Source organism: Phaseolus vulgaris, chromosome 11 (genome assembly GCF_000499845.2).
Source record: "Phaseolus vulgaris cultivar G19833 chromosome 11, P. vulgaris v2.0, whole genome shotgun sequence".
NCBI classification, from domain to species: domain Eukaryota; kingdom Viridiplantae; phylum Streptophyta; class Magnoliopsida; order Fabales; family Fabaceae; genus Phaseolus; species Phaseolus vulgaris.
In genome coordinates, this window is record NC_023749.2 from 35,595,802 (window position 1) to 35,623,515 (window position 27,714).

Sequence of the window (27,714 nt, forward strand, 5' to 3'; positions counted from 1 at the left end):
TGGTTTTTGTTCTGTCTTGCCTTGTACTATGGCGGCACTTACGGCTTCCGGCGACACGGCCAGGTAGACCAGTAGAGGGATCCCATGGACGGGTTTGCTTAGAATAGGCGGTTCGGCCAACGCCTTTTTTACCGTTTGAAAAGCTTCTTCGCAACCTTCACTCCATGTGAACTTCTCTGCTTTCTTCATGAGCCTCAAGATTGGTCTGATCTTATCCGCTAATCTAGGCATAAATCTGGACAAGGACGTTAGTCTTCCCACCAGCCGCTGAACTTCTTTCAGGTTTTCCGGGCTTCCCATGGTTTCCAAGGCCCGACACTTGTCCGGATTCGCCTCGATTCCTCGGCTTGTCAGCATAAAGCCTAGGAACTTGCCTCCTTCAACTCCAAATACGCATTTCTCTGGGTTAAGGCGCATGTTATACTTTCTTATCTGCTGGAAGACCTCGGCCAAGTCGTTGGCGTGTTGTTCCACGCTATCGGATTTTACAATTATGTCGTCAACATATACTTCCATGGTCCTTCCTATCTGATCTCGGAACATCTGGTCCATGAGCCTCTGATAGGTGGCTCCAGCATTCTTGAGGCCGAAAGGCATGACCTCATAGCAAAAATTGGCTTTGTCGGTAATGAAGGCTGTCTTCTCTCGGTCTGCCGGATTCATGCGTATTTGGTTGTACCCAGAGTATGCATCAAGAAAACTTAACACTTTGTGACCGGCTGCGCCATCTACCAGCCGGTCAATGCTTGGCAATGGATATGCATCTTTTGGACATGCCCTATTAAGATGGGTGTAATCAGTACACATTCGCCACTTTCCATTGTTCTTCTGCACCAGGACGATGTTTGCCAACCACGTGGTGTAATGCACTTCTCGGATAAACCTAGCATCCAGTAGTTTCCTGGTTTCCTCTTCGACTATCCGTCCTTTTTCTCCCACGAACTTTCTCTTCTTCTGGGCTACCGGCCTAGCCTCCTTACAGACTGATAGTTTGTGCGAGATTATGCGAGGATCTATTCCCGGCATGTCGGCTGCCGACCATGCGAACAAGTCCGTGTTTTTGTATAGGACAGCTGTGATAATGTTCTTTCCCTCTTCTCCTAAGGTTGATCCCAAACGTGTATTCTGACCTGCTCGGCCCACTCGGCATGGCACCACCTCTTCCTTGGGTTCCACTTGGGGTTCGTCATTAGGTCTTGGATCCAAGTCATCACTCAAGGATATATGATGAACCTCGGCCCTCCGGGTGGGTGTTCGCGGTGGCAGAATCTTCAAACTTGCCGCGTAACATTCTCTAGCAGTTTTTTGGTCGGCATGGAGAGTGACCACCTCTCGACCCCTACTCGGGTTGTCGGCTGGGAACTTCATGGCCAGGTGAGGTGTCGAGACTATAGCTCCCAATTTGTTGAGAGAGGATCGCCCGATCAAAATATTGTAAGACGTTTCGGCGTCGACAAGCAGGTATCTGATTTTGATCGTCCGACAGTCTCGATTTCCTTCTCCAAATTTGGTGTCCAGGTCAATGTATCCTCTGGTGTTGACTCTCTGCCCCGCGAAGCCAATGATTTGTTCATCATACTGGACAATGTCGTCGTCAGATATGCCCATCTTTCGGAAGGTCTTCCAATACAAGATATCCACAGAGCTCCCTTGATCTATCAGAGTTTTCATGATGACAAAGTTGGCTACCTCGATGGTGACTACCATAGGGTCATCGTGCTTCGGGTTTATGTTTCTGAAGTCCGAATTCGTGAAAAGCATGGGAGGCAGGCTTCTCCTGTTGCTTCTGCTGATGGAGTACACCGAACTGACCGCCCGGAGGTGTCTTTTTCAGGAGGATGATGTAGTTCCTCCTCCCGCAAAACCTCCGGCGATTGTGTTTATGACTCCCCGTACCGGCATGGTTCTTCGATGATCTCTTGCTCCTCGTCCTTCTCGGCCGTCCCGGCCTCTTCGGCCTCTCTGCTCGTTTGCCTGCGTGTCCCTACGCCCTTCTCTCTTTTCCAGATCAACTTCGTTTTTCCTCTCCTCTCGGCTTGTCTGGACAAAGCGTCGCAGATGACCAGCTTGGATGAGCTCTTCAATTTTATCCTTCAGTGCCCAACAATCTTCCGTTGTGTGCCCAAAATTGCGGTGGTATCGACAATGCTTGGTTTGGTCGGCACTCAACGGAGTAGGAGTCCTGCTTGGTGCCTTCAGGAGATCTGCATTGAGAGCTTCCTCTAAGACCTTTGACCTTTCAGCAGTCAAGGGGGTGTAACGGTTGAAACGTGGTCCCCTGGGTAAGTCTCTGGGCTTCCCAAAATGTGTTGGCCTGCTTCTGTCTCTCCTCCTCTCAGGTTCGTCGGGCGCCTGAGCTCTACTCCGAAACTCTTTCAATTCCTCCAGCTGCATGTATTTGGTGGCTCTTTGGCGCAACTCATCCAATGTTGCGGCCGGTTGCATGCATAAACTGTCCGAGAATGGTCCCGGCTTCAGCGCAGTCACCATGTGGTGCATCGCCACTTCGGGACTTAGGTTTCGTATGTCTAACGCTGTTTTGCTGAATCTGTTCATGAAGGCCCTCAAGGTCTCCGACTTCTCTTGCCGAATATTCACTAAGGCGATCGAGGTGAGGTGGTGTGGTCGGCTGGTAGTGAACTGTGCTCCAAACTTAGCCGCAAGCGTGTCGAAGCAATCTATAGATTGAGCTTGCAGTCGAGTAAACCAGCTCAAGGCTGCCCCCTTAAGTGAGGTGGGGAATATTCGGCACCACAACGCGTCTTCCGCGGTATGCAAGCCGACCTGTGTCAGGTACGCATTTACATGCTCATCCGGATCCGTGGACCCATCATACTTGTCCAACGTGGGGTTGTTCCAGGTTCCCGGCAAGGGGACTTCAAGGATGGTTTCAGTGAAGGGGCTTCTTCTAGGCGTCGTGTTTAGCGCATTATTTGAGGTCGGCCTTACGTTTTCTTGATACGAGCTCCCGGCCTCATGTGTATCCGTGTTCGCATGATCTCTTGAGGGGATATTATCCATAGCTTCCGGTATTTCCGGCTTCTTAGCAAGCTTTTCTTTCATCTGAGCATTCTTCTTCCTCAAAGCTTCCATTTCCTGCTGCATCTTCAAGATTAACGTCATAGGGTCTGGACGGCTGGTTTCTTCTTGTGCATTCCTATCGTTACCCGTCATGTTCCTCGTAGTCACCATGCGGATAATTCGTGGGGTTAGTCTTCTCGGCCCCACGGTGGGCGCCAAAATGTTCCTACAGGATCTGACCCTGCAGAACACTTCTTCTGATGATGTCTTGTGTTGTTCTTCTCGTCTTGTCGGTCTTCCGGTTGGTCTTCTTCCAGCTGGATCTTCGGCTTGGACACGATGGGGGGAGTACCTGCGAAGACACTCCGACGATCAAGTCAGACCGAGAGCTAAGTACCAGAAGAGTGGGGAGTGAATAGTTACCTTGGGTGATGTGCCTCTTCTGCTATTTATACTGCTCTAGGTGGACTATGGCCGCTGTGGGCCTGCTTTAGGGTCCAAACGAAGGCCCAATTGAGTCTTAACCGTGCTTATCATTTAAGTTGGGTTGTTTATGCTTAATTACGCGTTTAGCTTCGCCTGTTGTCGTCTAGTCGGTTTTGTCGTCTATCCGGTCTAGTCGGCCTTACGGCCATCTAGTAGTACAAAAGCATTTAACATGCGGATTTTAGAAGTTGGAGATGGTCTTATAAGAAATTCAACAAAGGTGAGAAATGGTTAGAAATTCTTACAAGATCTCTTAAGAAAAAATTATTTAACATTAATATGTTTGTTTCTTTCGTGCAGGATGTGGTTCTTAGACAATTTTATATTTGAATTATTGTCACAAAAAGGGAAAGTAGCTTATTTCCTGCTTAAAACCAACAAATTCAAGAATTATATGTAACCATACAATTAGTTATTGCCATAAATTCAACTTTTAAAGTAGATAAAGCTACATTGGGTTGCTTTTTAATTACCATAAATTTGTACAAATTCCTATTATAAAAACATAATCATATGTGCTTCTTTTATCATTAGGATCCCTAATATAGTCATTGTTCTGAAGCCAATTAATTTTGAACTTTCATCTTTCTTATAAAATAGACAATAGTCAGTTGTACCTTACAAGTATCTAATAATGCATTTGCAGCCAAGAGATGCTTTTCATTTGGACTCTCCATGAACCTACTGAAAACGTAAGAAATTTCAAAATGAGCTTTTATTTATAGATTTGTAAGGACGAGGGAACGAAATGTTCACTGTTAGATTCATTTCAATCCAATGGGTCACAACGTTTGATGGCAACCGTCTAGCCTCGAAACTTTCGACCAAAAAGATAGGTGAAGATTGAGCTTTAATGAAGAGTTTGTATAGACATTTTCTTCTTCTTAGCCTTGTAAGAATTGTATAGAGTAGTTAGGAAGTTTGGTCCTTGTATTTTAGGACAAAGTAGAGAATGATGTAAATAGAAAAGAAAGTAAAATGTAAAATAGTAAAAGAGGGGTGCGAATAGAAATGTAGGCAAGGAAGGTACGAGGCTCAACATGTCTTCTCCTCAATGGAGAGGATTTGCACCAATAAGGTGGTGACACTTGTCACACTCTCATTTGAGAGGTTTTGATAGACTTTCTCCTATAAAAAGGAGTCTCTTGTACATGTATTTTCAACTTGGAATTAGTAATGAAATGTTGCCAATTTTTGGCCATTCTACTTGTTCTTAAGTTCTCCCTATGTTAGTCTCCTTTAAGACTTGGCCTAGACTCTTTCCTAGTGAGTTGGCCTCACCTCTCACTCTCATAAATTCCTAACTCCACTTCAATCCATGGAAACTCCTCTTTAGTTTCTTTAATGCTCCCGCTCCTCCTTCATCATCCATCCAAAGAAGAAATTACAAAGATCACTACTAGAAGAAGAATGTTTTTCTATCAACTCTTGCACTCGAATTGACATGGTCAGGTGGACTGTTAGATCTCTTGATCAAATAAAGTGAAACTCGAACGTCATATGTCTCATCAGTAACACAGTGCATTTAATGCGTAACAATCACTTCGAAGTACCAAACAGTCACATCTAGACTCTTTTGAATAATGTTTTATCGTGTCTGGAGGCAAATGTACCGGTCGAAGCCGAATGAGCCACGTCACTCGACATCAGTGACCGACCGACCGAGTGGCTAACTACATTAATGAGCAAAAAAAGGATAAGTATGATAACATCCTACAAATCAGAGTAACACCCCTATAAATCCAGACTGCACCCCGATAAATTCGGGAGCTATGAGATAAATAAGATAAGACTGTTTATTGAAGATACATGCCAAATATGGAGCATGAATAAAGTAGCCCACTACTAAACACTATAAATAAGCCTTCTACACAAGAGTAAGGTACGCTTTTATCAATACATAACACACTTATATAAAGCACTTACTTAATCATTGGAGAACCTTTCACAGGTTAACTCTTGGCCGAGCACCAAGGAGTGAGCACATGAAGAGTAGAGGAGCACAAGAGGAACGAAGGAGGAACAATCGAGCATGAAGGAGCGAGTACAAGAAGAACGAAAGAGGAGCGACCGAGAGATCAAAAACAATTGTTACAACCAATTCCAAGTATTATCTATACCCTATCAGTCTATACAAGTACAAAATATAATAAATATTATTTGGTGAAAATAATTATATATTATTTAAGTAAATGATATCAACAATATTTCCATTTTACAGCTATAAAACAAATATTTTTCTAATATTGTGAAAAGTCGACAAATAACAAAAAATTGTAATTATATTATAATTTAGTTTTAAATTTTTTTCAATAAATATCAGTTGTATCTTATATTATTTGGTGTTTTTATAGTATTATTATCTTACATACAAACTATATAATCATATTTTACACTTAATTATTTTAAAATACTAATTAAAAATTTTAAGTGTTTAATTATTGCCTTAATAAGTTTCTACAATATAAAATTTTAGTATTTTAATCTTTCTTTATGTCTTGACAAGAATGTAGTAAACAAAGTATGATATGTGTTAACTCACAACGAGAAATTTTGTTTATCCCATTCTCATTTAAAAAGATTGAGCAAAGATCAAAACAATAATATTTTATAAAAAAAAATAAAAAAAAACATTTAGAAAAAGAAGAAAATGAAAAGTATATTAAGAAAATCACTATTCTATTTAAACCTTAAATTATACTCATATATGAAATTTCTATAACTCAATTTTAACTTAGGTAGATTATTTTTTTTTCACTATGCTAAATTTGTTTGTCTAAAAATTTACCTAATTATATTTTAAAGGTGTTTATTTTAGGGATGACAAGGTGGGTCGGTTTTGATGGCCAACTTATGAGCCCGCCATCATTTAGACGGGACAATCAACCTTTTGAACCCGTAAGCTCATATTAACCCGATCAGCCTAACTCGTCATTCTGACCACGTGCTGGTGGATCGACCTTCTTTGTTTTTGACACTCTTAAAGAGGAATCTTATGCTTTTAGAATTAAAATTGGTGATGATTAATATTTTTCTATAGAACATTAATTACATTAAATTCTTTATACATCATTTGATTCATTAAAGTACTTTTGATATTTTCTTTATTTTGTTAGGCATTAACCCTTAATTGATTAGAATATTAAAATTTGATCCAATTTTATGACTCTTCCTTCCATTTTTGTTGTCCAAAAAAATGATATCAATGACTACAACGAAATAAATAGATACAAAACAGAAAAAAATTGGAATTTTTTTTGAAAAGTGGTGAGCTGGTCCTTCAACCCACACTATGACGGACGAGTTACCAATTTCAGTCTGTATAACCTTGACGGGATAACCTGTCCTTTCTGCATACATAGTGAAAGATAACGTTGCACCATGAGTAAGGGTGCCCACATAGACAAAATGTTTCCCTGCTGTTAGTGCCTAAGATGGTGCCCTGTTGGCAGGTGGTTGTTTTGTTGTTATTTTATGCTCTCGTTAGAGATAAGATTCTTTTCTGTTGTAGCACCTCTAGAGAAGACACCCATAAATATAATGTTTTTCTGTTACATATGCTTTCGATTGAGATTGGATTCTCATGATAGAAAGTTGTTACAAGAGATACACTATAAAAGAGGGCTTGAGACCCAAGTAAAGGGACGTTGTTTCTAAGTCTGAAACGAATTACTTCTTCAATTTAAGTAAGATCTTACTGATTTGATCGTCGAAGTGTGATCAACAATTAGGGCCCCCTCTATTTCAATAGAGCCACGTTCCAGTACAACAAGACGTAGAACAGATTCCAAAGGAGACAGACCGGAGTTAGAGCTTGTCACCAGAGTCAACCGTGAGAAAGTTAATCACTGAGAACAATAACATTCTTAGAATCATCGTATCGGTCGTCGTCAACAAGGATGCCATGGAAGTATGCCGTTTGGCAAAGCCCTTGGTTAAATCTCTCTTTGTCAATGTGAAGGAGGAATGATTGATAATGCTCTAATTCGTCTTCCAAGACTTTATGCTTGGTCATCAACTCCTCGTGCGCCTTGGTCGCTTCAGTTCAACCTTGTTCACAAAGTTGCATCTCGGCCTCCAATGTGGCATTCCAACAACTTACGCTGTCAAGATCAACCTTGACTCGATGCGACTCCTCTTCCAGGGCACCCATCGCCTCTAGGGTCGCCTTTACGGAACTTTATGACTTGGCCATCTCCACCTTCATTTTTTTCCATGGCAGCAACTGAGTCCTTTTGTACCTCAGTCCCAAGCGCCTGACCAAGGACGAGCGACCTGATCATCATCTCCACCATTGAGAACACCATGTCTTCGACATGTGCAACAATGATGATATCTTCTTCCTCGGGGTACATGTTGCACGCTCCGAGCAAGATGAAGTCTCTCGTGTAACAGGGAGGACAACCCAACTTCCAGTGATGGTTGGGGAGTAGTACGAAAAGGAGATCGCTCGGATCTCCCCCTCTTTTTCGACTTCCTCAGTCGTTTGTCACCACTTGAAGGTGGCACCAAGTCAATGATGGGCCTGAACGAACCCCCACCAACCATTTCGAGCGATCCCTTCTATTGCTTGGTGACGTAGTTATTTCAACATGTTAGCAGCATCAGGGTCGGTCTGCGTCATTACTCCTACAAACAAACAAAAAATTAAGCACGGTCAACAAAGTGAATAAAATACTAACAATTTAAACGCTACATATCGAAAAAATTCACTCAATCACTAGTGCAAAAAGAAGAAAAGGATACACTTTATTTAGTGCGGCTTTGCGCTACCCGCTTTCGTAAAAAACGCGGTGGCATTTTTGAAATTATTTTGATTTACGAATGCGGTTATTTGAATAGCCGCATTCGTAAATCGAAGCACTTGATTTACGAATGCGGCTATTTGTATAACCGCATTCGTAAATCAAAGCGCTTGATTTACGAATGCGGTTATTTGAATAACCGCATTCGTAAATCAAAAATTTACGAATGCGGTTTTACCTTTAACCGCATTCGTAAATCCTTTTTTACCCTAAATTTTGAAGCGCGCCACACACAATTTCAAACTTTATTTCTCGTCTTTGCCTTCGTTTCGCGTTCGCACTCTGAGTTCGTCTCCTTCTGCTGCATCTGCATTCCATTTGTGCAATGTAAGTTTCTTGAACTCTCTTTCTTCCTCTTCATCTTCACAAATATATGCATAAATGTTTTTCGTTTTTCTTATATATGTTTTTTTCCTTGCATTGGTGGTCTCGAAGCACTGTTTCGTTGGCTGACATTCGTTTTTCTTACATTGTTTGGTTTCTCGCATTGCTCAATACTCTTTCATTGTCTTCGTGGTTTCTTGTGGATTTTTTGGTTTGCTTCGTTGCTGTTTCCATGTTCGCCGTCGCTTCTGCTGCCGCCACCGCTGTTGGCGCTCCCATGACTCTTCATCAACGTTGGCTTCACACAAGATTGACGATGTTTTAAAATTTTTATTTTTTTTTAATGATTTGGCATATACAAGTGCGGTTAAAGCAAATAACCGCACTTGTAAATGGTATTTATAAATGCGGCTATATAGCCGCATTTATATTTCTTGATTTACAAGTGCGTGTTGGTCAAATGCGGCTATAAAGCCGCATTTATAAATTCGAAATAGCCGCATTTGTTTTATGTTTTTGCACTAGTGAATGGTGGGGCGATTGGTATACAACCAAAATTCTCTGAGTAAGGAGTCTATTCAGAAGTTGGTCAAATACATGAAAAATCTCTTTATCTAGAGGGGTCATGGATGATATTGGCCACGACTTATAGGGGGTGGGCGATCGAGTCTAGTGAAAAGGAAACTTTTGGCTTACCCTCGAAATCATAAAAATAGGGCTTGTCATCTGGCTCAATAAATTTTTTGAAAAATCTATCTTTACAATTTTTGTACGAAGAAGTATAGGGTGCAAAAAGAATGCTACTCGAACAACTAGACAAAGAAAGTCAGCCCACGGGTGGGCCGACCGAGAATTGTAATAAAACAAAAAAAGGTTGTAGGGACGACCTCAGACCAAAAACATCGTAGATAAGCCTAAAGGCTTGGAGGGCCACCCACGAGTTAGGATGAAGTTGTGTGGGAGCTACATTGAGGATCCTAAGGACACCCATTGTGAATTCATCAAAAGGCAAAGTCACATGCAAACCAGTAAAAAGACAGGTATATACATGGAAAAAGTTCTAAGGACCATTTTCTTGATCGTGACAGACCCGATCGATATGACTACAACTATCGATTGCAATCATGTCCGGTGAGGAGTCATGTTTTAACTTTGAAACTCTAGAAATGAATCCATCCATGGCAGATGAACCACGAAAATTGGTCGAAATATCAAGGACGCGTGGGTCAACCCATCATAACTAGAATGACGAGGCGATCGACTAGCAAGGTCGACCGCCTGACTCAAACAAGCCACATTCCTAACCTCATTAGGGTTGGATTCTGTTCATTCAGAATACGTAGATCATGAAGGAATGCGCAGAGACTCAGAAGAAGCCATCACTAACCTCTTGAAGACAAGATTGGAAACTCAATACGAAGCTCGACACTTGAAAATTCCTCTTGCACTCGGACTCGGAGCAAGCAAGTGAAAACGTAAGAAATTTCAAAATGAGCTTCTATTTGTAGTTTTTAAGGACGAGGGAACGAAACGTTCACCGTTAAATTCATTTAAATCCAATAGGTCAGAATGTTTGTTGGCAACCGTCTAGCCTCGAAACTTTCGACCAAAAAGATAGGCGAAAATCGAGTTTTAATGAAGAGTTTGTAGAGTCTTTTTCTTCTTCTTAGCCTTGTAAAAAACGTATAGAGTAGTTAGGAAGTTTGGTCCTTGTATTTTAGGCCAAAGTAGAGAACAATATAAATAGAAAAGAAATTAAAATGTAAAATAGTAAAAGAGGGGTGAAAATAGAAATGTAGGCAAGGAAGGCATGAGACTCCATATGTCTTCTCCTTAACGGAGAGGATTTGCACCAATAAGGTGGTGACACTTGTCACACTTTCATTTGAGAGGTTTTGAGAGACTTTCTCCTATAAAAAGGAGTCTCTTATATATGTATTTTCAACTTGGAATTAGTAATGAAATGCTGCCTATTTTTGGCCATTATACTTGTTTTTAAGTTCTCCCTAGGTTAGTCTCCTTCAAGACTTAGCCTAGACTCTTTCCTAGTGAGTTGGCCCCAGCCACCTCTCACTCTCACAAATTTCTAACTCCACTTCAATCCACGGAAACTCCTATTTAGTTTCTTTAATTCTCCCGCTCCTCCTTTGTCATCCATCCAAAGAAGAAATTACAAAGATCACTACTAGAAGAAGAGTGTTTTTCTATCAACGTTTGCCCTCAAATCGACATAGTCAAGTGGACTGTTAGATCTCTTGATCAAATAAAGTGAAACTCGAACGATGTGTTGAATGACACATGTCTCATATCTGACACAATGCATTTAATGCGTAACAGTCACTTCATACCTCGAAGTACCAAGCAAGCACATCTTGACTCTTCTGAATAATGTTTCATCGAGCCTGGGGTCAAAATGTACAGGTTGAAGCCGAACGAGCCATGTCACTCGACATTGCTGACCCGACCGATTGGGTGACTAACTACATTAAATAGCAAAACAAAGGATAAGTATGATAACATCCTACAAATCAAAGTAACACCCCTATAAATTCGGACTGCACCCCGATAAATTCGGGAGCTATGAGATAAATAAGATAAGACTGTTTTATTGAAGATACACGCCAAATATGGGGCATGAATAAAGTAGCCCACTACTAAACACTATAAATAAGCCTTCTACAGAAGAATAAGGTACGCTTTTATCAATACATAATACATTTATACAGAGCACTTACTTAATTGTTAGAGAACCTTTCACAGGTTAACTCCTAACTGAGCACCAAGGAGTGAGCACATGAAGAGTGGAGGAGCACAAGAGGAACGAAGGAGGAACGACCGAGCATGAAGGAGCGAGTACAAGAAGAACGAAAGAGGAGCGACCGAGGGATCAAAGACAATTGTTACAACCAATTCCAAGTACTATCTAAACCCTATCAGCGTATACAAGTAAAAAATAAATAGTTATTATTTGGTGAAAATAATTTTATATTATTTAAGTAAAGGATCTCAACAATATTTCCATTTTACAACTATAAAAAAAATATTTTTCTAATATTGTGAAAAACCGACAAATAAAAAAAATGTAATTATATTATAATTTAATTTTTAAATTTTTTCAATAAATATCAGTCGTATCTTATATGATTAGTCGTATCTTATATGATTTGTTGTTTTTATAGTATTATTATCTTACATACAAACTATATAATCATATTTTACACTTAATTATTTTAAAATACTAATTAAAATTTTGAAGTGTTGAATTATTGCCTTAATAAGTTTCTACAATATAAAAATTTTAGTATTTTAATTTTTTTTCATGCCTTGACAAGAAAGTAGTAAACAAAGTATAAAGTATGATATGTGTTAACTCAACGTCAAATTTTCGTTTATCACATTCTCATTTAAAAAGATTGTGTAAAGATCAAAACAATAATATTTTATACAAGAAAAAAAAATACATTTAGAAAAATAAAAACTGAAAAGTATATTAAGAAAATCACAATTGTATTTAAACCTTAAATTATGAAATTTCTATAAATCAATTTTAACTTAGGTAGATTATTATTATTTTTTATTTCACTATGCTAAATTTGTTTGTCTAAAAATTTACCTAATTATATTTTAAAGGTGTTTATTTTAGGGATGACAAGGTGGGTCGGATTTGACGGGCCAACTTACGAGCCCACCATCATTTAGGCGGAGTAGTCAACCTTTTGAACCCGTCAGTCCGTGTTAACCCGATCAGCCTAATTTGTCATTCTGACCACATGCTGGTGGATCGACCTTCTTTTGTTTTTGACACTCTTAAAGAGGTATCTCATGCTTTTAAAAGTGGTGAGTTGGTTCGCCAACCCTATGACGGACGAGTTACCAATTTCAATCCGTATAACCTTGACGGATAACCCGTCCTTTCTACTTTTGGCAAACCAGAGCCAGGTCAAAATATATTGGACTAACCAATTTTGTTACCCCTAATTTATTTAGAAATTTATCTAATTATAAATATGAATAATATCTAACTTTTTAAATTATGAAGAAAGATTACAATATATATTTACACATTAAGTTTGTTTATGTTCTCATCCTTATTTTTATTTTAAATTATTAAAATACTTTTAATTGATTAAGTATAATAAAAAATTACATTAACTTTTAATTAATCCTTAATTTATAATTTTTATAAAGATGTTTTTGATTATTTTTTATTTTTCTACAATTATTTGACGCTTATTCGATATTTATATAACTATAATTTTTTAAAAAAAGAGAACTTTTTATTTATTTTTTATTTAAATTAATTAATATTTAAAAGTAGAGATCGGATACTCTTTAGTTTTGGACATGAGATGGAGATGGGAAAGTCATCCCTAACCCTTAATCTCAACTTAAAAAAAAGTACGATTGAACCTAAAATTCATGAGCTATTACTTTCTGCACGATATTATTGCACCCGATTCTAGCGTAAAAGACGAAAATGTCTTAAAAAAATAGGTGCATATAAAAATACCTTATGAATTCTTTCTCTGGAATATGTGTTTTGGAACGAATTTTTTATATTACGAATTTTTTTTATTCGGTATAGGCTTTTCATTTTTATTTTTAGATTTTTATTTTCAGAACAAGATAATTTCTCTTATGGATCTCATTTTCTAGAATGTATTATTTTTAATTTCGGATTTTTTTCCAGAATAAAATTTTGATTTTTTTCGAATTTTTATTTCTAAACTTAATAACCTCTTTCGAATTTATTTTTCTGAAATATATTTTTATTTTCGGAATAAAGAAATTTTTTGGAAATTAAAAAAATATTTTGAGTGGAGGTTAAAAATGATTGCCTGTACGAAGCATTTGCCAAATTCATTTTCTTCACCACCCTCTCTGTTAGGCAACGTTTTCCCTACCCCAACCAAAGGGCGAGAACCTCCATTCCTCAAGCACATTGCATGCTACCAGTTATTGAACAAACATTTTAAAACACAACAACACGTCAGCACCATCCTTATACTTATCATCATCATCATCTTCATCGTCATCATCATCTTACAACTCTCCCACCTCAACACGACACCGTTTCTTTCCCTTCACCATCAGCCGCAACCCAAAGCAATTGTCAGCGCCACCCGCACCCTTCCGTTAAGAATCAATGGCCACTCGCGCCTTGCTCGGAGTGATCAAGAAACGCGCCGTTTCGTGCCCCGCATTCGCTGGCCACTCCATTTTTCGACACGTAACGATTCATCCCCCAAAAAAAGAAAGCTATTTTGGTTCATTTCTTCTTCTGTGTGTTATGCTATTCACTGTGGTGGTGGTGTTGTAGGGTAGCACGCTCGTTGTGGCGGAACACGAAGGTGGCGTTCTCAAACCCCCTTCTCTCTCTGCACTTGCCGCTGCCACGTGTCTTCCCGACCCTGACTCTTCCGTTGCGGTGCTCTTGGCCGGTTCCGGTCCTTCTCTTCATCAAGCTGCTTCGCACGCTGCTTCGTCCTACCCTTCGATCTCCAAGGTAACCCAAACGTTCATTTAAAAAAAAAAAAAATGTAATTATGATTTTTTTTATTCAAATTAATTCTTAAAGTAACTACCAGCTCCAAGTGGTTCTAAGTTAACCAATGGTTTCGATTACAAGTTTTTCTTTTTGTTTGAAAGTAAAAAAAAATACAACTGTTTTAAAGAGAGTTTTGCAGTCAACAATGGTTTTAATTAAATTGGACAAGTTTGCCTGTGAAAGAAAGATATTAGTGATTATAAAGAAAAGAATGAATCCATGGGTTTATATATTTAAGGGGTGTTCGGGAAAACTTATTTTTTAGATTATGAAGGGCTGTTTGGATGAGCTTTTCCCTGTTAAAACTTTTAGGACAATAAAATATAAAGAAAAAATAAATTAACTTCTTATGCATAAGCTAATTTTAGGGTTTTGTGGGTTATGTTTGTGAAGATATGTATTGGAAAGGAAGATTGAATTTCAGGATTTTTGATGGTTGGTGTGGGTGTGCTGCTTGTGGTGTAGGTGCTCGTGGCAGATTCTGATAAATTCAAGAACCCTCTGGCAGAGCCTTGGGCTAAACTAGTTCATTTGGTTCAGCAGAGTGGTGGTTACTCTCACATATTTGCTGCTGCAAATTCTTTTGGGAAAAATGTAATGCCACGGGCCGCTGCTCTTTTAGATGTTTCTCCAATTACCGATGTTACTGGAATTTCTGATTCCAATACTTTTGTTAGGTATGATATTCTGTGTTTTCTTTTTTGTGTTTTAATAACTGGAACCTGGTTGTTTGCTGCAAATTGTGATGCTGGTCACCTACTATGAAATCTATCATGGATGGGTTGGGTTGTACTGCTAGCTTTTATCTTGTACTTTTTGGTAGCATGAAATTGTTGTTTTTATTGTGTAAATTCCATGCTATTGGTTGTTTGCTAGTTAACCAAGATTCCCTGTTTGGTATTGTCATTGTGCGAGTTATTGACTGTTTAAGCTATTGTAATGATGGGGCCATGCTACTGCTATTCTAGCCTTTGCCATGCATTACTCATGTTCATATCATGGATTTCATGGAAGATCTCCCTGATTTTGGACTGTATCTAAAAAGAAACCTCTGTACCATCTAGTCCACTCCAATGTACATCTGGCTTCTAAACTTTTAAGGCTTTTAAAGTAATGATAAAATTACCACAGATGCATCATATTCTTAATCTTCACTACTGTTTAATATTATGAATTATTGGAAAGATTATTTGCGCAACAATATTAAAAATCTCAGCCTGGAAAGATTAACTTTTGGTGCCTTAGCTATGAACCTCAGCATGTTTCACTTCATCCCAGTTTTAGTATGGTCAGCTTTTCTTCTGCTCAGTAATCAATGCTGTTGATAGTTTTCTCATTCTTTCTTTTTTTATGATTATAAAAACATTTTGTAAACAAAGCATTGACTGCTTAGAGATCTTATCTTATACTAAGTTGAAGTCCAGAGAGAGAGTAGACAACTGAAAAACCTGTATTATCTTGGGACTTTTGAATTCTGGGAAGGTATTGCAATCAGAGCATGTATGCTATAGATAACTTCTGGCTCTGGATAATAAGACATCATAATAGATATGAACTAGTGATAATCCGACTCGTAGGTGGTACTGAAGTGATACATTATGGATGGTGGTTCATATATAGGGAATTTTTTTCTGCGCTTTCTTAAGGCTACCTAAATAAAGAGTAGAAAAAGTGAACAAATGAAGGTTCCTTCTTTTTCTGAAATGGACCTCTACTGCAATTATCTTAGTTTTAGAAATTTAAAATAAATGAGTTTGCATGTGGTAAGGCATGTTTATAGTTGAAGAGATAGGTATGCATCTTTTTTTCCTTTTTGTGGTTTTTGCAGCTGATTGTGCAGCACCCCTATTGTATTTGAGCAATTCATTATGATCCTGCTTCTATTTCTAGTATGAATACGTGATGGGTTCTTTGTCTAACTAAATGTGAGACTGTGATTTCTTGTATAGGCCAATATATGCTGGAAATGCACTTTGTACTGTTCGATATACTGGTGCCAATCCTTGTATATTAACAATTAGATCCACATCTTTTCCTGTTCCTCAAAACTCAGTTGACTCTAATAAGGCTTCAATATCTCAGGTTGACCTTTCAACCTTGGACGAAGGTTTGTTATTTTGTTTCTGGTGCATGGACTTTTTATTTTGTGGAAAATTGAAAGAGAAAAAAAGTACACTTTTGTTGTGAATAGGGGATTATTATGATAAAAATATCCTGATATATTGTAGTTATTAGGAAAATTATCCCTAGAATCTACACATTCATTTCAGTTGATTTTATTTCCTTTTTTAGGAGAGTGTGATTGTTATAAATAGAGGAGTTGAGAATGTAATTATCATGATTTTAATTAATAAAATATTTCTCTCCTCTCTTGCATTATTAAAGTTAGCATCAGAGCTCTTGATCTTGGGGTATCTGTTTTTGTTGCCACCGCCACAATCATGCTTCGTTGTCTTCATAGATCTTAATAATCTTCAAAATGGGTCATTACCGGTTTGATGGCCAAAATTATTTGCAATGGAGCTAGTACCTAAGGAGGATTCTAGAAAGACAATCAAGGAGGACCAAGGTTAAATACCCTCTTTTTGAGATTTGAGATAATGAAGATTCATTGATCATGATTTGGATGTAACATTCCATGGTCCCCTAGATAAATTGAAATTGTTCTATTCTTCTGCTATAAAGAAATTTGGGATGACCTAAATAACATCTTTTTAATGAAAAAGGATTTTTCTGCTTGTTATGACAATTAAAATAGACTATTTAATACCAAACAAGGTTCTCTCTCATTATCAGAATATTACAAATTGTTGAATGAGTTGTGGATCGAACTAGATAAGTACCGAAATTTGAAGATACGCAAAGGAGATGTTGTCGTACATGTTGTTGAAGCCATTGAAAGATGAAGAAGAATCTTTAAATATCTATGTTGAAGCCATTGTCGTACAAGCTTTGCCATGACAATAGGAAAAAGGTGTTGAATCGATTGTTTACCATTTGGTCAAAAGTTATAGCTCATAGTCAGAGTGCAACTCTTTGTACAAAAGTGCATAACAATCCAAGCACCATGATTTAATTATGACTTGGCCCACCTGGGACAATTGATGTCATTTGCAAAATCTGACATTCAACAATTATCCCACTAGGAATCAAACTTTCGATTGTGACTTGGTCCACTTGGGCCTTCATCGTGAGACAACTAATGCAACCTGCAACAATCTCTCCCTTAACATATGTTCTACTGGGAATCAAACTTATGACCTTAGCTTTGACACCAATTGTTAGATCGAGCGTTACCACTTGATCAAAAGTTATAGTTCATAGTCAGAGTGCAACTTTTTCTACTTAAGATTCAATTGTGACTTGACTCACTTGACCAATGCCACGGGACAATCGAGGCCACTTGCAACAAAGAAGTCATTATGGGATCTAACACTGAAGGTTAATGGATCAAACATTGGAGGAAAGCCTACTACAAAAGGCAACCATGGAGAATACTACTCATACTGTAAATGATCTAGGCATACTAAAGAAACTTGCTTTAAACTCCTGCGAGAGACAAAGTACTAGAATGCATCGGAAACAACAAAGGAACCTCACAAAAATGGACAAGCAATACTATCTCAAAACACAAAGAAACAAATCAACCCAGTGTTCCTTCTCAACTAGATCTTGATATGAAAGCCTATAGGAAGGAACTTGATCGTCTCAGAACAACAATCAAATCAATGAGTAAGTCTTTTGGATTGTGTACCTTGTCCATAGAGGTAAGAGTTCATTCAATACAGTTGGACATGTATCTCATGATGTTTGGATTCTTGATTTAGGAGTAACATATCGTATGACTCCGTTCCTATGTTTTTTAATTCATATGTTAAAATGAATAAAGAACAATTCATCACAGTTACAAATGGCGATAGTATACCTATAAGTGGATCTGGGAATATAATGTTAGAATCATCAATTGAATTAAAGGATGTTTTATATGTCCCACAACTGGTCAATAGTGTTATCTTTATACAAAAACTTACGAAAGACTTGAATTTTTCAATAACGTTTCTCTCCTTTTATTGCATCTTTTATGACCTTGCCATGAGGAAGATGGTTTTAATTGCCAAGGTACAAAGTGAGTTGTATGTGTTGGAGTCCAAGGACCCCAAAACAAGTGAACTCATAAGACAAAGAGCAACAACAAAAACATTGGCAAATTCTGAAATATGGCTTCCTCATAGACGATTTGGACATCCCTCATTTAGTCTTATCAAATCTTCGTTCTTTCGTCGGTTTACCAAAGAATCTGCTGAGTCTTTCAAATGTGATATTTGTTAATTGTCAAAGCATTGTCGTACATCATATCCCAGTAGCAATAAAAAGAGTAATTTTCCTTTTGATTTAATTTACTTTAATTTTGAAGCAAGAACAATTGTTTGACTCAGAGGTGTGAAATCTTGAAGGTAACAGTGACGAGGTAAGTGTTACTCAAAATTTACCAATTACATTGAGAAAGGAAAAAAGATTGTGTTAAATATCCTGTATCTGATTATGTTTGCACCGACAATCTCTTTAATAAACATCGAAGCTTTATTATTATCATTGATGCCATTAAGATTCATATCTCAATTCAAAAAGCCATGAGAAGGAATCATTGGACTCAAGCCATGAGAGAGGAGATGGATGCATTTGAAAGAAACTCAACATATGAGATTATTGACAAACCAAAAGATAAAAGAGTCGTAGGGTGCAAATGGGTTAGTAGACATGTATAGAGCTAGAGTGGTTGTAAAGGGGTACACTCAAACTTATGGAATTGACTATGAGGAGACTTTTTCTCCTATAGTAGAGAAGATGAACACAATTCAAGTTGTTTTTGCTCTAGCTGCTTATTTTGGATGAGACTTGCACCAATTGAATGTCAAGAATATCTTTCTTCATGGAGCTTTAGAAGTGTACTTGGAGATTCTTCCCGAATTTGAAACTGATAGTGGAAGGAATAACATAAGCCTCATAAAGAAGATCCTATATGGTCTTAAACAATCTCCAAGAGTATGGTTTGGGAGATTTACAAAAGCCATAACTTCCTTAGAATACAAGCAAATTCAAGGAGATTCATATTGTATTCATAAAGCACTCCGTTACAAGTAAGCTTACACTATGATTGGTCTATTTGAATAACATGATTATTTTAGGAGAGAAAAACACATGTAATCATGACAAAATTCTTCAATCCTTGAAGTCAAGCCCAAGAAAGGGATTAGTATTTTGGAAGAAAGACACTCTGACCTTGAAAGTATATATTGGTAGAAAATCTACCTTTGGGTACTATATTTTCTTGGGAGAAAGTTTGGTCACCTGGAGAAGCAATAGAAAATAAGATAAAATATCTCGTTCAAGTGTAGAATCTGAATTTCAAACCCTTGCTCAAGGTGTGTGTGAAGGATTGATAGGTTCCCAAAAAGAAAAACCAAGAGTCTCTCAAAGAACACAGTTAAAAGAAAGAATAACTCTATTTTTATTCCAACACTGTTACAAAACTCTCAAAAGAATTACAAAGGAAAATAGTTCCTTTCACACAGGTATTATCCTGTCAACACTTTACTCATACAAATCAGCTAACCTCTCCCATACCAGGTTGGTCTTTATTTAAAGACCCCATGTAACTAACTTACTAACCCCCTTATCCTTTATTTTTAAATTTACTTCTATGATACACCCTCCATATACGATACTTATTTTCTTGCCTAACATTACTCCCTTTTGTCAAAACAACCATGTCCTCAAGGTTGAAATCTGGAAATTGCTCCTTGATGGTTGCCACATTCTCCCATGTAGCAATATCTTTCCAGTTCTATTTAACAGCTCCATTTGACCATCCGTTTTTGGATGATACGCCGTGCTCATCCTCAGCGTCGTCCCCTGCAATTTGAATAATTCCTTCCAAAAAAGACTTAGAAGCGTTGAGTCTCTATCACTGACAATGGAAGCTAGAATGCCATGCAATCTCACCACCTCTTTAACAAACACCTGTGCGACTGATCTAGCTAAATACGGATGTTTAAAAGGAATGAAATGACCATACTTACTACCATCAAAATTGCATCCTTCTCGCATGATTTAGGAAGTCTAACAATGAAATCCATACTTATCTCTTCTCAAATTGCTTTTGGAATCGCAACGGTTGAAGCAATCCTTCGCTTGATACTTGTTCTGCTGGAACACCGCACAGGCATGGACATATTCAGTGATGGTCTTCTTCATGCCCATCCAATGCAAGGATTGAGTTATTCTTCTATAGGTGTGAAAAATTCCTAAATGTCCTCCCATAGGAGTAGTATGGTATTCCTAGAGTAGTTTGGGAATCCAACTCGAAGATGATGATAAGACCATCCTGCCCTTGTAATGGAGTCTTCCATTTTCCAGGGTATAATTCCTATGTGACTCTGGACTGATCCTTAGTTCCTCCATGATTTTCTTTAAAGTTGGATCTTGCTGATTCTCTGCTTCTACTAACTCAATGTCCCGCCAATAACGTTTGGATAGAACATTGATCTCCACAACCCCTTCATCTTCCTCCTCCAGTCTTCGTGATAACGCGTCTGCCACCTTATTAGATGCTCCCGTTTAGTACACAATGTCAAATTCATAACCCAACAATTTTGCTAACCAGTACTGTTGGTTCTGGGTGGTGATTCTTTGCTCCAGTAAGTACCTTAGACTCTTCTGATCCGTGTATACCGTAAATTTCCGTCCTAGCCGTAAGGCCTCCAATGTTGAATTGCTAATACCAAGGCCATTAATTCCTTCTCATATATAGACTTTGTCAGAGAAGTCTCTGCCAAAGCCTTGCTGGAAAAAGCAATAGGTTTTTTATTTTGGGACAACACCACTCCCAAACCTGTGCCTGAAGCATCGCATTCAATGCAAAAAGATTGGCTGAAATCTGGCATCATTAACACCGGAGCATTAGTGACCGCATTCTTTAACTGCTGCATGACTTTTGTACTCTCTTCCGTCCACGCAAAATTCCCCTTTTTCAACAACTATGTTAAAGGTCTCACCATTCTTCCATAGTTATAGATGAATTTTCTATAGTAACCCGTGAGGCTAAAAACCCTCTCAAAGCTTTCAAGGATTTGGGAGTTGCCATTGCATGATAACTGAAATCTTATGATCCATCTGAACTCCCTCTCCCGAAATTACATGCCCCAGATACCGTACTTCGTGTTTACCAAACTCATTTTTTGTGATTTGCGTAATTTGGTGCTGTTTGAGAGTTTTTAAAACCTGTTTCAAATGTGTAAAAAACCTGTTTCAAATGTGTAATATGCTCCTCCCACGTGCTGTTGTACATCAGAATATCATAAAAAAAACAACACAAACTTCCTCAAGTAAGAATGACGAATGTTATTCATGGTGCACTGAAAAGTAGCAGGTGCATTAGTTAGCCCAAACGGCATAACTAGCGATTCATAATGTCCATGGTGAGTACGAAAAACAGTCTTCTGTATGTCAGATTCATGCATACGAATCTGGTGATAGCTAGCCTGCTAATCCACCTTGGAGAAATAATGTGCCCTAAACAATTCGTCCAACAATTCCTCTATTACTGGAATCGGAAATTTATTCGGAATGGTTGCCTTATTCAAGGCCCTATAGTCCACACAAAACCTCCAACTGCCATCCTTCTCTTTGACTAGAATCACAAGGCTTGAATAAGGGTTGTTGCTGGGTCTGATTATCCCTGCCTTCAGCATTTCTTCAACCTGTTTCTCTATCTTTGTCTTCAGCAAATGTGGGTATCTATAAGGTCTCACATTAATTGGGATCTTATGATTAATCTCCCTGTTGGGTGGCAAATGTTTGGTTTCTTCAAAACCCCCCTCACATTCCTTCAAAACATCATTCAATTCTGTTGTCTGCTTCAAAGTTAGCCCAACGATCTCCTTGTCACTCCCAGGTTGATCTGTACTTGGCTGGTCAACACTCTCTGTTCCCCATATCAGGAACACCGCTTCGATCTCCTTATCCTTTTTTTAAAGCTTTAGGAGTCACCAAAGTCTAGATAACTTATGGTCTCTTCTAATTTGCACCTTTTGACCTTTAATGCAGAAATTCATTGTCAATGTTTTCCAATTGACTTTCACATTGCCCGAAGTTGCCAACCATGCTACTCCGAATATCACATCCACCCCTCGTAGCTCAAATAGGAAAAAGGCCTCCTTAAGCATATAATTTCCCAGGTTCACCTCCACATCTGGACAACACCCACTCACTCTTTTCTTATGGTCATCACCTAACCTCATGTTATACGATGGTGTGGGCTCAACTGGTAATCCCAATTGGCTAACCAACTCGGCAGATATGAAGTTGTGACTAGCCCCACTATTAATCAACACCAACGCTATTCTTCCTTTCACTTTCCCTTGTAACTTCATGGTGTTGGGTTGTGTTAGACCCCCAATAGAAAAAATGGATAAATTCATCTGTTGACACTCCCTCTCCTCTTCTTCATCCTCCAAACTCTCCTCAATCTGCCCCAGTATAGCTTGATTTACCTCTGCAGGGACTCCCTCATCTTTTACGCAAATGATTGCCCGCAAATACTTTTCAGGACAACGGTGCCCTGGACCATATGCCCCTCCACAGTGGAAACATCTTCCCTCTTCCCTTCGTCGCACATATTCAGGATAGGGAAGGGTCCTAGACCCCTTGTTTCTTGAACCTTCTTTTGCAACTCCTCCTGATCGAACCTCTCTACTTGAGTTGAAGGACTTCTTTCTTGCATTGCTAGCCAAGCTAGACGAAACCTGCCCACTATTTCCCCTATACACTTCTGTGCGGGCTGTTATTCCCGTACCTCCTTGATAACGTCCATAGGAAGCGTTATTCCTATACCCATTATTGCCCCCTTTTTCTTCCTTGAAGGATTCCTCCACATCCAGCGCAATTTCCATGGCTCTCATTAATTCCTTGGGATCATGGGGTCTAATTTGGTTCGAATCTTGGACTGTAACCCAACAAAGAAATATCCCAACAGCTGTTCATCTCCTGTTTGCGGTGCTTGTTCAAACTTCTGAATGTATTCATCTACTTTTGTACCCCTTTTTGTTGGGGGCATAACCGATGAAGACACATTTGATGGCGCGAGGATCTAACTTACCCCGATAAGGACTATGAACATGGACAAAAGCAGGACAACCAAAGACACGATTCTGAAGACTATTCAACATGGGAATAGAAGGATAGACTGTGGTCATAACCTGAATATCTAAAACCAAAGAGGGTAATCTATTAATCAAATAAGTGGCAGTCAGGACGGCTTCCCCCAGTAAGATCTAGGAACAAATGTTTGGAAAAGTAAAGCTCGAGTAACCCCAAGGAGATGACGATTTTTCCTATTAGCAACCCCATTTTGTTGAGGAGTGTCCACACAGGTTAATTCATGAACAACTTGGAAAGGTTTTGGTTCACATATTCTCTTCCATTATTAGAACGCAATCTCTTAATTGGACTTTCAAATTGTGTTTGAATCATTCTGTAAAACTTTACAAATAAGTGAAAAACTTCAGACTTATCTTTCATGAGGAATATCCAAGTAACCCGAGTACAATCATCAATAAATGAAACAAACCATTTTGCACCCGAGATATTAGGAATAGGTGAAGGTCCCCATACATCTGAATAAATAAGATCAAAAGGTTTAGAACTTTTATTACCATTGGGAGGAAAAGTTGTCCGATGGTGTTTAGCAAACTGACAAACATCACAATGAAATGACTCAGCAGACACTTTTGTAAATAAAACAGGAAATAAGGACTTTAGGGTACTAAATGGAGGATGACCAAGACGTCTGTGTTGAAGCCATATTTGAGAGGATGACCAAGATTCACAACCTTGCTGAAGATTATAAGTGTGTGCCTGTAGTCTAGCACACTTTTACTTTCTTCATGCTGTAAATAATATAACCTGCCATGCTCTTTAGCAATTCCAATAGTCTTCCCCGTGGCAAGATCCTGAAAAACACAATGGGAAGGGAAAAATACCACTACACAATTTAAATCTTGGGTAATCTTTTGAATAGACAAGAGGTTATTGGATAGTTTGGGAACATGAAGCACATTTTTTAAAGGAAATGAAGGTTGAAGGTGAATGTTACCACGGCCATTAATGGGGGTAGTGGAACCATTAGCAACAGTAATATATGGGTTACCGGATAAAGCAGTGTAGGATGAAAAAGAAGAGGAATGAGGTGTCATATGATCAGTAGCACCAGAGTTTATAATCCAGATATTTTCAGTACTAGAAGCATTAAAGGATAAAAAACTAGTACTCTTACCACTCATAGTAAAGGAACAATAGCTAGATGGCTTACTAAGGGAGTCCATGAGAGCTCAAAACCAACTGAGTTTTTCAGATTGGCAAAATTTGATCTTGTTCACAAAAAAAAATCTGCCGGAAAAATTTTTCGGTGGCGGTTTCCGGCGGCCGGCGGCAGTTTCCGGGGAGCAGTGGCAGTTCTGGCGAGCGGTGCAGTTTCCGGCGAGCGACGGAGGTTGTGGTCGGTGGTGGTGGTCGGCGACGGTCAATGGTGGTGGCAGTAACGGTCAATGGTGCAAGGTGGTGGTGGCGGTCAATGGAGAAAAGATAAGGAAAATAGAAAGTTGCAGCAATCAAGGCTCTCAAAAAAAAAAAAAATTGCAGCAATGAAGGCTGCCAAGGAAAATGATTATAGTAATGAAGGCTGTCAAGGAAAATATTACAGCAATGAAGACTGTCAAGGAAAATGATTACAACAATGAAGGCTGCTAAAAAAAATAGATCAAGCAGAGTCTCCCAGATCAGGAGCTCTGATACCAAGTGGAAAGAAATAGATGAAATATATTTCTGAGATATCTTACAAATGTGATTATAGTCTCTATTTATAGACGGTTTTACAACCTAATTAAGGAAAGAAATAATAGGCAATGAAAGCCAGAAATAATGGGTGTTTAAAGCTGTACAAATCAAATAAAATCAAATTACTAACAAATTTGTCCTAATAAATATAAAATGGAATCTGCACTTAATTATAACATAATTCTCCTGATTATGCAACACATCCAGTACAACATGAAAAAACCAAATATATTGAAATTGACAAGCAATTCATCGAAAATAGTCTTAATAGAGGTCTGAACCCATGTTCCTACATGACTTCAATTAGCAAGCATCTTCACTGAGGGACTTCCTCAGGGAAGATTAAAATCTTGTAGGCAAGTTGGGAATGGCCAATATTCATTCATCAACTTGAGGGAGAGTGTTGTGAATAGGGGATTACTAGGTTAAAATTATCCTAATATCTCTATAGTAATTGGGAAAAATGTCCCTAAAATCTACACATTCTTTTGAGCTGATTTTTATTTTCTTTTTTAGGAGTGTGGTTGTTATAAATAGAGAAGTTGAGAATGTAATTATATGGTTTATAATTAATAAAATATTTATTTTCTGTGTCTAATATAAATCCTGCTTGGATGCTTGAAGAGCAATAGGTTAACAATTCACATATAATTAGTCTCCCTCATTTACATCAATTTGATCGATTACTACCCTGTCAGACTTGGATACTTGAACCTCCATTATGATGAAAGAATTTTAAATTGTTCTCTTTCTTTGGGCAGATCTGGGCAAGTCTACATATGTATCTCAAACTGCTCAGGATAATGAACGACCAGATCTTGGGAATGCACGGATTGTAGTTACTGGTGGCCGAGCACTAAAGAGTGCTGAGAACTTTAAATTGATAGAAGATCTAGCCAAGAAACTTGGTGCTGCTGGTATTATTTCTATAAATGCTATTATGGGACTTATTTTAATGGCTAGAGACTTGTTATTTCTGTTTTTGCAGAATTCATGTGCTCCCTGATTTAAATTCCTAGGTTATTGATAGGATGGAAAATCTTAGTATCTAAATCCTTGTCTTCTTGAGACACTATGGCTGGTTCCATTGTCATCAGTTTTTACATTTTATTCTTTGTTATACGAATTAAGTAGAATCTGCTAACTTCGTTCTCACCCTTGCATAGTTGGTGCCACTCGTGCTGCCGTTGATGCAGGATATGTTGCTAATGATCTCCAGGTGACACCTTTACTTCCTTTCTAGATTACCATCCTACCACACATTCTTGCACATACAAAATCAAAGCTGAACGAGCAAAAAAGAATGAAGTCTCATATTCTTCTTTTTACAACCTTGGCTCCCCTAATTATGCTGCTAATGCAACAGAGACAGAATTTTAGATAGAGTTCACATACCAACTGAATGCATTGCAAGATGAACACACACTTTTTTGTCTTGTATATATGCATGTAATGGGCGTTGTATTGAATCTGAGTGAGCACTTTAACTTCTATTCATGGCATAATATAGTGTTCTCATGTCCATGTTTCCTTTGGAAATTTGATAGGTAGGGCAAACTGGAAAGATAGTTGCCCCTGAGCTCTATTTGGCTTTCGGTGTATCTGGAGCTATTCAGCACTTAGCAGGGATGAGGGATTCCAAAGTCATTGTTGCTGTGAACAATGATGCCGATGCTCCTATATTTCAGGTAATGCCTCTCTTTTAAAGGGATCAAGCTACTCTCCATTTCAAAGTAATTGACACTTGAGAAGTTTTACTCTGTTTCTAATTATTTCTTGCGTTAAAAAACATAAGACGTATGCAATGAATGAGAGAGGGCATTAATGGAGTGTAAAAACTAACATACTGAAATTTGGAGTATCTGATGACTTTCTTAAGCAAAATTTTAAATGAAAAGCAAACATTAAGATAGAGTATTTAAGTAGTGAACGAAAATCCTTTTGACTAATTTATGTGATGTGTGTTAAATTGCAGGTCGCCGATTATGGACTTGTTGGAGATCTGTTTGAGGTGATACCAGAGTTACTGGAGAAGCTTCCTGAGAAAAAGTAAAGTCCCACATGCATCTGTATATGTACTATATATGGTTGCAGAACGTATCATTCTTGGAACCTCAAAATTACATTTGTTCAAATAAGAAGAAAATGAGGTTTATACAAACAGTGCCAGATCACTTCACGCCTTTACATTGGGACCAAAAGGAACATAAAATACACTTTAACTTTCACTTTTAGTTCAAAAAAATGTTATCCAAGTATCACGTATTAACTTTACTCAGGTCTATGAAGTCTTGATATGAATTTGAGAGAAAACAGAGTACAAAGAATTTCAAATTCTTTTTTTTTTAAAATAAAATTTAAAGTTCTTTAATTTAAAGTAATTATTTTTTTATAAATTTTTAGAGATAATTTTGGTGGAGAATTTTTATTTTTTGATGAAAATAAATTGTTATAAATATATTTACATCAAAATAGAAGGCATAATTTCTAGAGATAATATTATATTCCGTATTTTTAGCAATTATGGTGATTTTGAAAAGTTAATTTTTTTAATCATCAATGTAATTAAGGGAGTTGGTGTAAGAGACAATGAGTTTATTTTAATCGTGACAAGTTTGAACTAATATACCTTAAACC

General features: G+C 38.0%; 2 protein-coding genes across 2 annotated transcripts; one reads left to right on the plus strand and one right to left on the minus strand.

Moving 5' to 3' along the window:
• Positions 1-1,830: 1,830 nt before the first annotated feature.
• On the minus strand, positions 1,831-3,174 carry LOC137806239 (uncharacterized). Its single transcript, XM_068606247.1, has one exon. The coding sequence runs from the start codon at positions 3,172-3,174 to the stop codon at positions 1,831-1,833; it is 1,344 nt and encodes a 447-aa protein (XP_068462348.1).
• Positions 3,175-13,476: 10,302 nt separating this feature from the next.
• On the plus strand, positions 13,477-27,238 carry LOC137823327 (electron transfer flavoprotein subunit alpha, mitochondrial). The gene is made up of 8 exons (XM_068628411.1): positions 13,477-13,866; positions 13,957-14,142; positions 14,650-14,861; positions 16,134-16,291; positions 25,839-25,994; positions 26,244-26,296; positions 26,625-26,765; positions 27,053-27,238. Exons 1-8 carry the CDS (start codon positions 13,783-13,785, stop codon positions 27,128-27,130), a joined length of 1,068 nt encoding a protein of 355 aa, XP_068484512.1. The 5' UTR covers positions 13,477-13,782; the 3' UTR covers positions 27,131-27,238.
• Positions 27,239-27,714: the final 476 nt, after the last annotated feature.

Excerpts from the sequence above, each read along its gene's own strand:
- LOC137806239 (XM_068606247.1), bottom strand. The coding sequence starts at position 3,174 with ATGACGGGTAACGATAGGAATGCACAAGAAGAAACCAGCCGTCCAGAC.
- LOC137823327 (XM_068628411.1), top strand. The coding sequence starts at position 13,783 with ATGGCCACTCGCGCCTTGCTCGGAGTGATCAAGAAACGCGCCGTTTCG. Across the intron at positions 14,862-16,133 it reads GATTCCAATACTTTTGTTAG|GCCAATATATGCTGGAAATG; the intron begins GTATGATATTCT and ends TTTCTTGTATAG. Across the intron at positions 26,297-26,624 it reads ATGTTGCTAATGATCTCCAG|GTAGGGCAAACTGGAAAGAT; the intron begins GTGACACCTTTA and ends GAAATTTGATAG.